Source organism: Zingiber officinale, chromosome 2B, assembly GCF_018446385.1.
Source record: "Zingiber officinale cultivar Zhangliang chromosome 2B, Zo_v1.1, whole genome shotgun sequence".
NCBI classification, from domain to species: Eukaryota; Viridiplantae; Streptophyta; class Magnoliopsida; order Zingiberales; family Zingiberaceae; genus Zingiber; species Zingiber officinale.
In genome coordinates this window covers 35,147,591-35,164,107 of record NC_055989.1, presented here as the reverse complement: position 1 = coordinate 35,164,107, position 16,517 = coordinate 35,147,591, and the positions used below count along the sequence as shown (strand labels likewise).

Below are 16,517 nucleotides of genomic sequence, written 5' to 3'. Positions count from 1 at the left end.
CTACTCGTCACATTGTCACATACAAATCATATTATTAAAAACAAGACGTTATTACTTTTCATGCATAGGAAGACATTGCTACATAAATAAAATGATTTGTTGCATGTTAAACAAATAGACAACTTGTGTGCATCAGCATCCTACTAACAATTATGATAATATGCTAAAACAAATTGTCAACTTGCGTGCATCAATATTCTACTAGCAATTATGATAATAGAGTTCGAGGTGCTAATAGATGGGAGATAAATAAAAATAGAAATGTCGAGAAAAGGATCCTGCCCTCGTGCCCTCCCATCCACCCTTCTTTGGTCACTATACCTCACCTCGCAACCCCCCTCTCCGGCCCCCTTCTTTCTTCACCTGAACAACCCAGAAAGAAAACCCTATCCCCACCGCCAGTCCTTCTTCCCTCACTCGAACAACCCCTACAAGATAGCAGCAACTTTGAGTCCATCTAGCATCCAGATTTTTCAACCAAAATCGGTAAAACTTCGCCAAATCTTCGCAACCAATTCCAACATTAAATGCAACACACATCAAAATATCATAGTATGATCCATATGCTACAGTCAATCAGTAAATGCAAAAACAACGAAAGGGAACCTTGCCTTGGTATTTTGCGTACGGAAGATAACTAGCGAGACATAGGGAAAACACGACCTTAAGGGTTCCGATGAAGTTCTTCCTCTATCTCTAAAGTTTATAGGGTTCGGATGGAGGTGTGGGGAGGCCGGCGACTTCAAGGGTTAGGGGAGAGGGGGAAAAAAATATAAGGCATGTATTTAAAAGGGTAAACCGGGTCTGGTTGCTAGCAAATTTGGCCAGGTTCATTAACTTATTAATATATTAATTACTTAAACCCATAACTCTTGATTTATTTAAATGAACCGTTTTTTTTAACACTACAGTTACCCATTACATGAAGCAATTATATAAATATTATTTTTTTTATTCTAAATAAAGTAATTTTAATAATTTAAAATTGATGTATATCAGTACTATTCAATTTAAAAGGACATTTTTTTATAAAAAATTAATATATGCTTTGTTTCTTTAACATTAATTTTTTTAATGGTTGATTAAAATTTTAAATAATATTTCAGTGTTTCTATAATATTTTTTTGCCAAAATTGTTTTGTACATATAATCTTCTATTTCTATTTACTTGTCATACAAATAAAAAGTTGTTCTAGTTCATTTTTAGTTCATTACTAAATCCATTAATATCATATAATTTTAATGTTAAGAAAGGTATTCACATTATTATATTCAATATAATTGTTGAATATTTCTGAAGATTCCCTTGATTGTAGGGATTTTGATTGATTTGGATTCTCTTGATTATTGGTATTGAGATTGATTTTTCTTTTCTCTCCTTATGTATATAAATACCTACATGTAAACATATTAATGATAAGATAGAAAGATTTTCTCTTTTCCACATGGTATCAGAGCGAGGTTGAAAGGTAAACCCTATTTTTTTCTGCATCGCCGTTCCTTGCGTCGCAGCATCGCCCGACGCTGCCGCCCTCCTCTCCTCTTCGCGAATTGACGCCGACATTTTCCTAAATCTTGAGCACACCGTCCTCTCCTGCAGTCCGACGATGGAGAGAAGTTTGGGAGATCAGCAGTTTGGCGACGGCAGGGATTATTCTTCCTGCAGTTCCACCGTCCTCACCTATCTTCTTGCATTGCTTGAGCCTTTCTTCACCGTGTGCCCTCTTTCATTGAGCTGTCAATGGCTTTCTCCGACACTCTAAAATCAGATATTTCAATCTTTACCAACCACATCACTATACCACTCTCTTCCGAGCAGTTGGATGGTAAGAACTCTTCTTGGGCCTCTCACATTGAGCTTTGGCTTGTTGAACAGGGTTATGAGACACATCTCACTCTCACCGAAAAGGATGCCCAAGTTGCTGATTGTCCTTTATGGAAAAAGGTTGACGCCCAGTTGTGTTGCATTATCCGAGCCACCATCCATCCATCTCTTAGGGATGTCTTCTGCACTCACAAAACTTGGAACTCTGTTTGGATACAGGCTCAACAACTCTTTGCAAACATCTCTCGGCGACTCTATCAGGTTTGTGAAGATCTCATGACCATCCTCGGTGCTCATCAGGTTAAGGATTCAATGTCTACCTATCTAGGTTCAGTCTCTAGTCTTCTTTGTGACTTCAATGAACTACTTCCATCTGCAGCCACTCCTGTTGCGGAGCTTGAAAATCGGAAGAAATTTTTTGTCTCTGGCTTTATATGGTCTGCCCATAGATTATTCTCATATTCGCGATCAGATCCTGGGCAGCCCCATAGAAGCTACCATGGACAGTACCTGGGCAACTCTCCTCCGTGTCCCTGTCAAAGTCTTGTCGTTGCCTCCTTCCATTCCTGTTGACTCGTTAGCTTTAGTCTCTCGAAATAACAACAGTCGACCACCTCGTAAGGATGGCAAAGGATGTCCTTGGTGTGATCACTGTCACTGATCAAGACACACGATTGATAAGTATTGGAGTCTCCATGGTCGACCTCCTCACGCTGCTCAGATCGCTCAGAGTTCTGTCGCGCAGGGGAAGTCTCTTGGTCTTGTATGTCGCTTGCGGAAATCTTTATATGGCCTCAAGCAGTCACCCAAGGCATGGTTCGGTAGATTTAGTACTATAATTCAACAGTTTGGCATGACTCGGAGCGAGGTTGACCATTCTGTCTTTTATCGCCACTCATCTACTTGTTGCATCTACTTAGTGGTATATGTTGATGATATCGTCATCGTAGGTAGTGATCATCTCGGGATTTCACAGGTAAAACATCATCTTTTCAAACATTTTCAGACAAAGGATCTCGGCAAACTCAAATATTTCTTGGGGATAGAAGTAACATAGTCTAAAGATGGGATCATCATATCCCAAAGGAAGTATGCAATGGATATTCTGGAAGAAACAGGAATGTTAAACTCAAAGACAGTCAACAACCCCATGGATCCTAATGTCAAGCTCCTGCCAAATCAAGGGGAGCCTCTTCCAGATCCTGAACGGTACAGGCAATTAGTAGGGAAACTAAGCTACCTTACTGTTACTCATCCGGATATCTCGTTTGCAGTAAGTGTAGTAAGTCAGTTTCTCAACTCCATGTAAGGAACATTGGAATGCTATGACTCGCATTATTCGATATATCCGAGGCGCACGAGGAAAGAGTCTTTTGTATGAAGACAAAGGACATACTCGAGTTGTAGGATATTCTGATGCAGATTGGGCAGGATCTCCCATTGATAGAAGATCCACTCCTGGGTTTTGCATATTTGTTGGAGATAACCTTGTTTCTTGGAAAAGCAAAAAGCAGAATGTTGTGGTAAGATCCAGTGCAGAGGCAGAGTATCGAGCTATGGTCATAGCTAGTCAAGAGCTTATATGGCTAAAACAGTTGCTTCAGGAACTAAAGTTTGGAGAGGTTACAGAAGTATCACTTATATGTGACAACCAGACTGCCATGCATATCGTCTCGAACCCAGTTTTTCATGAGAGAATAAAGCATATTGAAGTTGACTATCATTTTGTCAGAGAGAAAGTCATATATGGAGAAATATCTACTAGCTTTGTCAATTCACATGATCAACTAGCAGAAATATTCACTAAGTTACTAAGAGGTCCCCAAATTGACTACATATGTAACAAGCTTACTGCATATGATCTATATTCTCCAGCTTGAGGGGGAGTGTTGAATATTTCTGAAGATTCTCTTGATTTTAGGGATTATGATTAATTTGGATTCCCTTGATTATTGGGATTGAAATTGATCTTGATTGTATTCCCTTGACTATAGGGATTGAGATTGATTTTTCTTCTCTCCTTATGTATATAAATACCTACATGTAAATATATTAATGATAAGATAGAGAGATTTTCTCTTTTCCACAATAACTATTTATGTAATTGTACATTTGAAATGGTTGAAATGTTGCTTCAACTTTTGTGATAACTAATTCCTTTAATAAACTTTACCTATGTGCTAAAATGACTTGTGAACTTGGTGGATGAGTAAGTGCTATTGCCATGCTTATTTAACACCCTTTTATTTCTCCCAAGTATTTTGAACTTTCAAAGCCCTTCACGATGCTCTGACAAGTGTATCCTAAGTACCCTATGCTTGTTTTTGAGTAGTTCACTTTTTTCAATTCTGTTTCTATATTTGAGGATCACAAGGTAAATTTAAACATCCAAAAGTTAATTTAAATATATTGAATAAGCAACAGATTGTCTCTCAATTAACATAATGCATGGTGCTCAGAACTTAATCCATAATCCATATTTATCAGAATTATGTGATTGAAATTGATTTATTTTTGCAGAGAAATATAGGCAATTTACGTTTTGAATTCTTTGACCTTTCCTGCTCATTTATGTCTTGTTAGTTGATCACGTTGCATATCAGTCTCCCTACAGCTATGGGTAATGTACTAGTAGTGTAATTCAAGGACAGTAATTGGAGCAGATTGTCTAGCCACTGATTGTCAGTTTGCCACTGATTTTTGGATGATAACTTGGTAAGCTGAAGGATATTGATGACGCTATAAGATTTAAAACATGCCAATTGGTTTAAAAATTTAATCTTAGTACCATTTGCAATTTATTTTTGGATTGTATTTACTGGGAGCAAAATAATCCATAATTTATGAATGTTTATCAAGCACACAAAGAAATGCTTTTTCTGCTTTCTACAGGGCCGAAAATTCTCAATTCAAGGCCTTCTTGGGAAGGATGTAAACTATAATGAGTTTGTTGATGGATCTTTAGTAATTTTTCGACTCGCTCCACAGGTCTCTCTCTCTCACCTTTTCACTTGCTCAATATTTTTCAAAAATTTTCATTATTTGTTAAAACTTTCAAATTTGTTTTTCATGGTTCCAGGACTACCACCGGTTCCATGTTCCTGTATCTGGGACAATTGAGAGTTTTCATGAAATTCCAGGATACTTGTACACAGTATGTAACTATGTTTTCTTCTTCCAGTCATATCTTCCTTTGCCTGAATCTTTTTCTATTTTAATGTTTTGGCTCAATGCTTGATCCTAGTTTCAATTTTCTGAAGGTGAATCCAATTGCTGTAAACAGCAAATACTGTAATGTCTTTACAGAGAATAAGCGGGTTGTCTCTGTCATCTCGACATCAGAATTTGGGAAGGTTTGTAGTTTCTTAGTATCATGTACTTGCATCGTTTTATGCCAATTTTGTTACGGAAAGCACTTGGCCAATAGCTGATTTTGTGACATTTTATGTATATAATGTATTTGGGTTTTTAAGATGTTAATGTAGGTAAAATTTATCACATGGTCAGTGCTATTTTTGTTTGTGTTCAGGATAATATGTGGTAAATTCAATATTCTAAAAGGAACTGCATCACTATTTTGCTACAATGAACACTCTTATCTCTATTTACCTATTTTTCCTTATTCCATCTTTGCTACATATTATGCTCTCAATTTTTTTCATTTATGAATACTTCCAGATCTTTCTAGAAGTTTGGTTACTTCTGGGATAGATACGATATCATCTGATCTTTGTCGAAACAAGAGTTCTTTATTTTTCCAATAATTTGAAAGACCGTGATAAAAAATATGATGGAGGGGTTTTAGCCCCCAATGGCAAGTTGGAAGGGGCCTCAAGACTTTATAAAGCTTAAGGAAGCCTCTTCCCTTTCAGACACCCACAACTCTTGTGATTGGAATAGATATCATGAAATGACTCATTAAAATCTTTATCACAATTTGGATTTGAAATTAAGCATAGTTTTATTTCGTGTGGATACAAACCCAGTTACAAGCAATGTTGTCTTTGAATTCTGCCAAGTTCAGCATATTTAGATGTTCAAAACATGAAGATATTAGAAATTTTCAATTTGTATCTCTGCTTTGCCAAGTACTTCTTTTTTTAATTGGATAGAATTTTAGGGCTAAATTTCTGTAAACTTAGTATACTTATCTATGGTTCACATTTGCGGCAGGTGGCATTCATTGCAATAGGAGCTACAATGGTAGGGAGTATCACCTTTACCAAGGAAAAGGGTGACTATGTCCATAAGGGAGATGAGGTTTTTTAACTCTACCTTGCATTATTTGTGCATGGGGAAAAAAGCATAGCCAGCCTTGACAGATTTACTTTTTGTGTTCATTTTCAGTTTGGGTATTTCTCATTTGGTGGAAGCACGGTGATATGCATCTTTGAAAAGGTTAGTATCTGATTCTTACCTTCGCTAGTTAAAATTTTTTGATAGTTGAAACTTGAAAGAACAATGAAGTATCACGCATTTATAGTTGAATAAATGATACTATTTTGTCTATTTATATGGTTCAGAAAAGGTTTCATATGTTTTCCTATGCTGCACTCAATCTCATTGACTCATTTAGTTGGTGCATCTGTGGTTATCTTCTGCACATCTGTGTCATGTTAAGCAGTTTGGTTTTCCTCTTGCATTCTAGAAGCAAACTCAAAAATCATGATTGTAGTTGAAAAAGCCTAAACTTTCTATAGTTGAAATCATGTTGTCAATTGTAGATCAGTATCAGCAATTAAATCCATCATTTTGGCAGCCTATTGACACCAAAATGTGTATCCACACAAATAAATGTTGTGTTGCTCGTATCAACACAATTTTGGTAGTATTGATTAAGGCAAGGCCTATCTACCAATGGCCTATTTACCAATGTTTCTACATTTCGCATCATTACTAGAAGGCTATCCATACTTAAGTATAGTAAATCATTGGCATAATCCATGACATTATCAGCTACAATTTAGGTCAGTAGATTGATCCTCAACTATTCTGAGACTCCTAAGCCGGTAGCAGTATTCATCTAAATGAGTTGAAATTTTAGATATTAAAATTCCTCCTTTCCTAAAAAGGGAATTCCTCTTTTATTATAAATATCATTCATTTTCCATATTGAGGAGGCCTGTGGCTCTCTTGGATAGTAGTTCAAAGGTGTCGTAGAAAATTAATCCAAAACGATAATCACATCTTGAATAAATTCAGCTTGAATAAGAATAAAAGGCCTCCATGACTAGAACTGAGGAATAAGTGATGAATATGTTTCTTTGAAAAAGAAAAATGTAAGAATATTGTGGTAATTAGCACCATGCAGATCTTGCTTCTCGATGCCTCCTTGTCTTGAAAATATTATTTGTGAGTGTACAGAAGTAAGCATATCCACTGAATCTTCTCAAGTCCTCAGGACGCTTCTGTTGATTTGGTTTGCATGTACATACGTTATTGTACAGGATACTGTGCAATTTATGGAAATAAATTTAGTGGACCGATTATTTATTTTATGGAATTTGTCAGACAATATGATCTTGCTATTGTTTGATTTATACAGCATTCTATAGAGATAGATGAAGATCTTCTCTCAAACAGTGAAAGGTCTCTCGAGACGCTAGTTGCCGTAGGTATGAGACTGGGCATCTCCAAAAGGTCTGGAAGAATTGAAGAACCGCCAACAATGGAGACAAGCAAGTTAGAAGATGATGAGAGTGGAATGGAGAAGTAGAAAGGTAAAAGTTTGTCTACACTATTTAAAAAAAAAAGTGCTAGTGTGGATATCTTAATACATTTGATATTTGCTTCTTTTCATGAAAGTGCTTGTATTTGTTATGCTACGGGATAATAAATTATGAAGTGTCTCCAAACAAATATTATTTTAACAAACATTTAGAGCCAACAGAATTGACTGAAGCATAGGAACTGGGATTATGCATGAATTGGGCTGAAATTGTGTCTAGGATGAACATTTGACTGTCTTATGCATGAACTGGGCTGCAATTCTCCCTTGTGCTCTCACCTCGACGCCCTGCCCTGCTGCATCACATCGAATGCTAGTTTCTTGTCACATCGGTTGAGTTTGCAAATCTGCACCTCACCGGTCGTTTGGCAGTTGCAATTTTGGGTCGTAAAAAGATGATAATCCTCATTTCAGGCGGTTCATCATCGCCAACTCCGAGGGATTTTGCCAAACAATAGTGTATGTAGAGGGTAAAGTAATCTGCGGGACTTCCGCACCAATAAGGAATTTACTCCAGATTTATATGTGATAATACCACCGCATAAAATATCTGCATCAGGAGGCTGCAATTTTGAGTCATCTCTTGCTCTCAGATGTGCTGCAAAACCTTGGGCGAGCATTCGCTTGCTCCCACTTGTGCTCCTGTGGGATGAGCTGAAACGGAGTCGTACCTTCCATGAGGCCATGGAGGCTATCGCCACAGGGCTTGGCTCATAAAAGGGTCCAATTTTTTTTTAATTATAAATATACATAAAAAGGCACAATGCTAAACCTTATTCTCATGAAGGCATACATCGACGATTCTCATGAAGGCACGCACCAATGTTACAACGTGTTCATTTTTTCAATTCTTCTTTGGCGTTCTTTCCACTGAGGCGCGAAGAAAAGGCTGGGTGTAGGATTTGGTTAGGCTTTATTTTTTTTGCATTATTGTTTGAATATTAAGTTTAATCTTCGTATCTCTGCTTTACTTTTGTAGTTTTATATTGGATGATATTTCTCCGTTTGTGTGATCCTTCTTTATTTTATGGGATTCTATTTTTTTTATCTCCGAGATGCCTTGTTTATAATCTTCTGATTATTTAATTTCTGTAATCAGTAGTCGTGTGAAGTTTGATATTGATACTAGGTGCTTTATTTTATTAGTCGACCACTAACTTTAATAAACTTTGTGTTCTTTCTTGTAAAGGTTGAATTTTTTTTTTATGATTTTCCTAGCTAGCTACGTCTTTTACTTGTATCTATCACCTATTAAAAAATTATTTAGGTCAGCGTATTCCAATCTTTTGAACTTGCAACTAGCTTATATATTATGTAATATGATGTGTTTTCTTATTCATTGAAATTAGTGTTCTTATATTATGAGTCAGTTCACTAAAGAGTAGCTATCTCTTTAAATTAAATGTCATTTGGTTTTAATCAATTTTTTATTAGAAAATTTCTCAAAAAAAAATCGAACATATTATATTGTTATTCTTGAAATTACAATATATGAAGGGGAGCTTGGCGTAACGATAAAGTTGTTATTTTGGGATCAAAATATCACGGGTTCAAATCCTAGAAATAATCTTTTACAAAAAGTAGGATAAGACTGCGTATAATGGATCCTTCCCTGGGATCCTGCATAACGGAGAGCTTCATACATCGGATTATTTTTTTTCTTGAAATTATAATATATCAAATCATAGCTATGGAGAATTTTTATATTGTAGCTTGGGATCATAACTTCAGTGTTGCCTTTTTCTAAAATAGCATGGACTTTAAAGAAATTTTAAAAAATATATATTTTAATTTTGTTGATGAATGTAGACACTTTAATATATTCATTGTGTAACTGAATTTCCTACTAGGGGGTTAATACACTTCGATTGTTCTTTTCATGCAGTAGTCTTGTTATTTCAAGTATATACAGAGTCCTCTATTTATCAAACTTATTAATGTCACTTTTAAAATTCAACTAGTTCACAATCTATGTTTGATTCTCAAGTAACCTAATAAATGCACCAAGTCTATTTTGCAACTCTTGATAATTCTTGGATTGGTTCATTAGCATGTCCATGTTTAGAATGCTTGGGCCTCCTCTATATTTGCCTTTGACCATTCCTTACATGTGTTAGATCTTTAAAGTTTACATGTTTCATTTGATCATTCTCGTAGTAGTTTGTCATTTCCATGCTGTAAACTCAATATTACATCGACCGGATACTCACACTATTTTTCCTCCCAAAGTTGTTATTGGTGCAATATCCCCTTGGTTAGGTTGACCAGGTTGACTAAGCTTGAATCTTGATGTTTAGATTTTGATGTTTGACAATACATGGAGATTGCAGATGCAATCGCCCGATTGGGGAGAATGTTGATACAATTCCTCTCTAGTCAAACACTGACTAGTTAAATGTGAAGAAGAGTCAAGCAGGCCAAAGGGTTGGCTGGATACTTGATTGAGAAAGTCCTAACTGGAGGTTAGGTAAGGGAAAATCCCGGTGAGTGAAGCTAGGCAGTTGGAAAATCCTGGTGAGTGAAGTCAGGTGAAAGACCTAGTGAGTGAAGCTAGGCAAATAAAAATCCCAGTGAGTGAAGTCAGGCAGTGGGAAAGTCCCGGTGAGTGAAACCGGACAGTGGGAAAATCCTCGTGAGTGAAGCCAGGTAAAAACTTTAGTGAGTAAAGTTAGGTGGAAGTCTTGGTAAGTGAAGCTAGGCAGAAGGAAAGACCTGGTGAGTGAAGCCAAGCACGTAGAAATCCAAGTGGGTCAAGGTTGATCAGACACCTGGTGTTGGAAAGCCCAAGTAAGTCAAAGGATTGACTGGATACTTGGCACAAGGAAATCCAGATGGGTCAAGGTTGAATGGACATCTGGTGGAAGTCCAAGTGAGACATGGAGGATCGGACACTTGACACGAGATGGTAAGTCCAAGTGGGTCAAGGTTGACCATACACTTGGCACGAGGAGAAAAGTCCAAGTGGATCAAAGGGTTGATCAGACACTTGGCGAAGAAGTCCCAACAGGTCAAGGTTGACCAGATGCTAGGCATGAGGAGTTCCAACAGGTCACGGTTGACCGGATGTTAGAATTGGGGACCCTAGACTTGAGTTAAGCAAGTCAAAGGAAAGTCAAACGATCAACAGATCGATTGAACTATGGTTCAATCGATCAGTCAATCGATTGAATGTGTGCTGCGAAGAAGGCTGGCCCAATCAATCGACCGATCGATTGGGAAGTGAAATCGCGAGCACAGAATGCTCCCCAATCGATCAGGCGATCAATTGGGCTCCCCAACCGATTCGTCAATCAATTGGGGCAAGTTTTCTCGCGCAGACGCGAGAGCACAGAAGAAGGCTGAATCGATCAATAGATCGATTAAGCCTCCTCAATCGATCAGCCAATTGTTGGGTTTTTCGGGCCGCGAAAACTGCTTTTCGCGTCGCGGAAACCCCGAATCACCCAAAGTCGTAGATCCGTGCAAGGAAAACCGAACGAAATACAAGTACGAGTTTCAAAAAAAAAACCTTTAGATCTACTCCTAGATCTGTGTTGAGAACTTTACCCTTGTTGCGTGCCCTTTCGCGTTCCCGCTCGTCCAAGGAGTTGCCGGATCTCTAGACCGTCAAGCGTCGGTCCTCTAGAAGTATCCACACGGACACGTAGGTGGAGAAGACCTCACACAAAGGTGTGCTTGTTGGTTGCTACTCCGAAAACCTAGAGGTTCCACTGTACAAAAATTTTGTACAAAGGTCTGAACCTTTTCCTAGCTACCATGTGTTCTTTTAAATTAAATTTTGGATCGCCTGCGGAACTTAACACGTTTGATCCAAAACTTAATCTATTCGTTCTTTTAGGTTTTGACTTGGGTCTCCTGCGGAACTTAACACGTTCGACCCAAATCACCTTAAGTTATTAATTCCATTAAATATTAATTTCCATAATTGGTTCCCAGTACTGACGTGGCGAGGCACATGACCTTCTTGGATATGGGAGCAACCACCACCGACTAGACATAACCTTTTATGGAAAGCTAATATTTAATTTCCTAAAATAACTTTAGGTTAACCGAAAAGAACAATCAAATCACAAGGGAAAGAAAAACAAAAGAACACTATATCGAAAATAAATTCGAAACTCTAGAATCGTATGCCTCTTGTATTTAGTATTATTTCCAAAAATAACTAGTATGATGCGGAAACAAAAATTACTAGTTATACCTTTTAGAAAGACCTCTTGATCTTCTACCGTATTCCTCTTCTAACCTCGGACGTTGTATGGGCAACGATCTTCCGAGATGAGAACCACCAAGCACCTTCTTCTTCCTTACAAGTTTCAGCCATCAAAACTTCTCCTAGGATGAAGAGGTTCGACCACCACCACCATGCTCCAAGGGATGCTAGAAAAGAGGCTTCTTTTCTCTCCTTCTTCTCCTTCTTAAATCCGGCCACCAAAGCTATCTCCACCATGAGAAGGTTTCGGCCACACAAAGGAGAGGAGAGGAAAGAAAGGACCGGCCACACCCAATGAGAAAAGAGAGGAAAAATAGAATAGAGTCGTTAGCCTTGAAGCCTCCTCTACCCCCTCTTTTATAATCCTTGGTCTTGACAAATAAGGAAAATTTAATAAAAACTTCCTTAATTCTTTTGCCATTGAAAAGGAAAATTTATTTAATTAAAATAATTTTCTCTTTTCAAATTATAATGGCCGGCCACTCTTCTCCCCAAAACAAGGAGAGTTTTAATTAAAACAAAAATTAAAACTTCCTAATTTATTTCTAGAAATTTATAAAATTTCTCCAATAATTTTAATCCCTTCATGATAGGTTAAAATTTTTTTTATAAATTAAAATCTTTCTTTTAAACATGTGGATAATTTCCAAAAAGGAAAGTTATCTCTAAAAATTAAAATCTCCTTTCAATCTACAAATAAGGAAAGATATTAAATCTTTTCTTAATCTTTTGTAGAAACTAATAAAAGAGAATTTTTAATTTTTAAACTTTCTTTTAAATCATGAATATAATTAAAAGGAAAGTTTTTACCAAAATTAAAATCAACCTTTTAATCTACAAATAAGGAAAGAGATTTTAACTCTTCTCTTAATCTTTTGTAGAATCTTATAAAAGGAAGGATTTAAATTTTTAAACTCTCTTTTAAATTATATTATCCACATAAGAAAATTTTAAAATTAAAATTCCTTTTTATTTTAATAGGGACGGCCACATGAATTCACCCATGAACATACCCATGGCCGGCCCTAGCTTGGTCTCCAAGCTAGCTTGGCCGGCCCCTATAGGATGGGTAAGAAGGTGGGTATAGTACTCTATAATTAAGATAGGGACCGAGAGGAGGAATTTGTTTTGGTCTCCCGATAAAATTAAGCATCCCGTGCTCGCCCCGAACACACAACTTAATTTTATCAATAATAATTCATTCCACTAGAGAACTATTATTGAACTACCGCACCAATCCCAAATTACATTTTGGGCTCCTTCTTATTATGAGTGTGCTAGTCTCCCTATATTTAAGATAACAAATGTCCACTAATTAAGTAAGTTACTGACAACTCACTTAATTAATATCTAGCTCCAAGAGTAGTACCACTCAACTTCATCGTCATTTCGGACTAAGTCCACCTGCAAGGTTTAACATGACAATCCTTATGAGCTCCTCTTGGGGACATTCTCAACCTAGATTACTAGGACACAGTTTCCTTCTATAATCAACAACACACACTATAAGTGATATCATTTCCCAACTTATCGAGCTTATTGATTCATCGAACTAAATCTCACCCATTGATAAATTAAAGAAATAAATATCAAATATATGTGCTTGTTATTATATTAGGATTAAGAGCACACACTTCCATAATAACCGAGGTCTTTGTTTCTTTATAAAGTCAGTATAAAAGAAACGACCTCAAATGGTCCTACTCAATACACTCTAAGTGTACTAGTGTAATTATATAGTTAAGATAAACTAACACCTAATTACACGACGACCTTCCAATGGTTTGTTCCTTTTCATCATGGTCGTGAGCCACTGTTTATAATTTATAAGGAACCGATAACATGATCTTCTGTGTGTGACACCACACACCATGTTATCTACAATATAAATTAATTGAGCAACTACATTTATCATAAATGTAGACATTTAACCAATGTGATTCTTATTTCTAGATAAATGTTCATACCAAAAGCTAGGCTTTTAGTATACACTCTAACAGTGCTAGCACCTTGTGTGGTCACGGCAAGAAGAGGAGAGGGAGAGAGAGAGCTTGAGAGGAAGAAGGAAGAAGATACACACACTTGAATGAAAAATGAATTCACATTCAAAATCAAAGTGGCCGGCCACTTCCATGGTGTAACTCCCCATTAAATGCAATTAATGTGAAGTTATTAAGAAAATGACTTTGTAACTTCCATGAGGTGACACCCATGATGATGTGGAGTAACATCATTGGTCCACTTCAATGCCAACTCACCAATGAGGTGGCATAAAGTCAAGTCTAACTTGACTTTTAATCTTCCTCTCAAGTCAAGTCAAACTTGACCAAATCTCTTCCATGGTTGATCGAATCCAACCATTTGATTCAAGCCAACTTAATATAATGAATCTAATTCATTTAATTAAATTGATTCAATGAGTCAAAATCTAAATTAGACAACACATGAATCAACTTGAGTCGAACTCAAGTTAGCCCAATTAGGATTACTCTTAATCCAATTTGATTCATCAAATGAATCTAATCCTCTTGGTTCATCATATGAACCTAATTTCCATCTAATTGTCCTAAGTGTGTGACCCTATAGGTTCTTGTAACGTTGGCAATGCCCTAAACCCATTTAGGAGCATAAGTAATGAGCGGTATCTAGCAACACATCATTACTACCCAAGTTACAAGAATGTCGAGATCCGACATCACCTTGTGACTACTAATTGTGACTCCTCACAAAATATGACATTGTCCTTCTATCCTAGACATCTAGATTGATCAATGTGAGGCATAGACCGTGTCATCCTCTAATCAATCTAAATCTTGAACTCCAAGTAGACTCACTCAATCAAATGAGCTCAACATCTCATGTTGACTCATTTGGGCATGGCCATGCACTTCGTGGTCTAACTCTATCAAGAATATTGATGTCGCTCCCGTCATATGGGAGGGATAGATCCCATCTACATAATTTGTTACATACCCAGTAATCGCCTTTATAGTCCACCCTGTTACGGGTGACGTTTGACGAAACCAAAGTACATAACTCCTTATGTAGGGATCCATGGTGACTTCAGGTCAAAGGACTAATAGTCATACTAATAGCCACATGAGAAAGTATATGACACTCATATAACGATCCATGATACTTTCTCATGGCGGGTCATTCAGTATACATTCTCTAATGCATACCCATGTGTCAGCTTGATATCTCTATATCCATGACTTGTGAGATCAAGTCATCGAGCTGACCTACATGCTAGTCTTATTGTATTAACATTGTCCCTGAATGTTAATACTCGACTAGGAATGATTTAGAGTAGTGTTCCCTATATCATCTCACTATCGATTCAACCAATCGATTGATATAGGTAAGAACCTTCTACTCTAGGACGTTACTATACTTATTTTATCTGGCACTAATACAAATAAGCATAATAACCAAAAACCAAATGCCTTAATATATATACAAGAATATGATATACATGAGTCCATACAATCATCAAATGATTGGCTCTAGGGCTCTAACTAACAATCTCCCACTAGCACTAGTGTCAATCAGTATAGGCTCTAAGGCCTAATGACCTAGTGTGACCATCATGCTTTCTCTGTGCCAAAGCCTTGGTCAAGGGATCTGCGATGTTAGCCTCTGTAGGTACTCTGCAAATCTCCACATCTCCTCTATCGATAATCTCTCGAATGAGATGGAAACGTTGTAAAACTGCTGTGAACTCTGCCAGCTCATAGCACTACCATTCAAGTAAAACACGAACCTCGACTGTGATCTTTAATCATCCTGATCGGTCTGGAAGCTGGCATCACTGTAACCCTTTACAGTTAGCTCATCATTGCCTTCATATATCAAGAAATATTCTTTAGTCCTTCATAAGTACTTAAGAATATTCTTGACCGCTATCCAGTGACTTTCACTGGACTGGTATCTGCTCGTCATGCTCAAAGCATACGAGACATCAGGTCGAGTACATAGCATGACGTACATGATCAATCCTATGGCTGAGGCATAAGGGATCTGATCCATGCGGTCTCTCTCCTCTCTAGAAGAGGGACCTTGAGTCTTCGAAAGACTCACGCCATGTGACATCGGCAGAAATCCCCTCTTGGAGTTCTGCATGGCAAACCGTAGGAGTACCTTGTCAATGTATGTACTCTGACTTAGGCCAAGCAATCTCTTAGATCTATCTCTATAGATCTGTATCCCAAGAATGTGGGATGCCTCACCTAAGTCCTTCATTGAGAAGCAACTCCCTAGTCAGGTCTTGACATATTGAAGCATAGGGATGTCCTTCCCAATGAGTAGTATGTCATCCACATACAATATGAGGAAGACAACTATATCCCCTACAACCTTCTTGTAGACACAAGGCTCATCTTCGTTCTTGATGAAACCAAACTGTTTGATTGCATCATCGAATCGAAGATTCCAGCTCCGAGAAGCTTGCTTTAGTCCATAAATGGACCTATGCAGCTTGCATACTCTGCTAGTATGTTGTGGATCTTATGGCCTTTAGCCATTTCTCGGAATCTGGTCTCATCACAGCTTCCTGATAGGTGATAGGCTCATCCTCTATGAGCACAATGTCATCATGGTCAGACAAGAGAAATGAGTATCTCTCAGGCTGACGACGTACCCTATCAGACTTGCGAAGAGGTATGTCTACTTGAACTGGTTGTTGTTCCTCAACTCCTTGTGGAACAACATCATCCACAACACTTTGTGGTTCCAGTTCAATTTCCATCGAG

General features: G+C 37.5%; 1 protein-coding gene across 1 annotated transcript in view; it reads left to right on the top strand.

Moving 5' to 3' along the window:
- LOC122045583 (phosphatidylserine decarboxylase proenzyme 2-like) overlaps positions 1 to 7,712 on the top strand; it is a 101,964-nt gene extending 94,252 nt beyond the window's left edge. Inside the window, exons 16-21 of the mRNA XM_042605865.1 lie at positions 4,718 to 4,813; positions 4,905 to 4,979; positions 5,086 to 5,178; positions 5,999 to 6,085; positions 6,173 to 6,223; positions 7,371 to 7,712. Of these exons, the coding sequence (XP_042461799.1) occupies positions 4,718 to 4,813; positions 4,905 to 4,979; positions 5,086 to 5,178; positions 5,999 to 6,085; positions 6,173 to 6,223; positions 7,371 to 7,541 (573 nt within the window). The 3' untranslated portion in view covers positions 7,542 to 7,712. The remainder of the gene's footprint in view (positions 1 to 4,717; positions 4,814 to 4,904; positions 4,980 to 5,085; positions 5,179 to 5,998; positions 6,086 to 6,172; positions 6,224 to 7,370) is intronic.
- Positions 7,713 to 16,517: the final 8,805 nt, after the last annotated feature.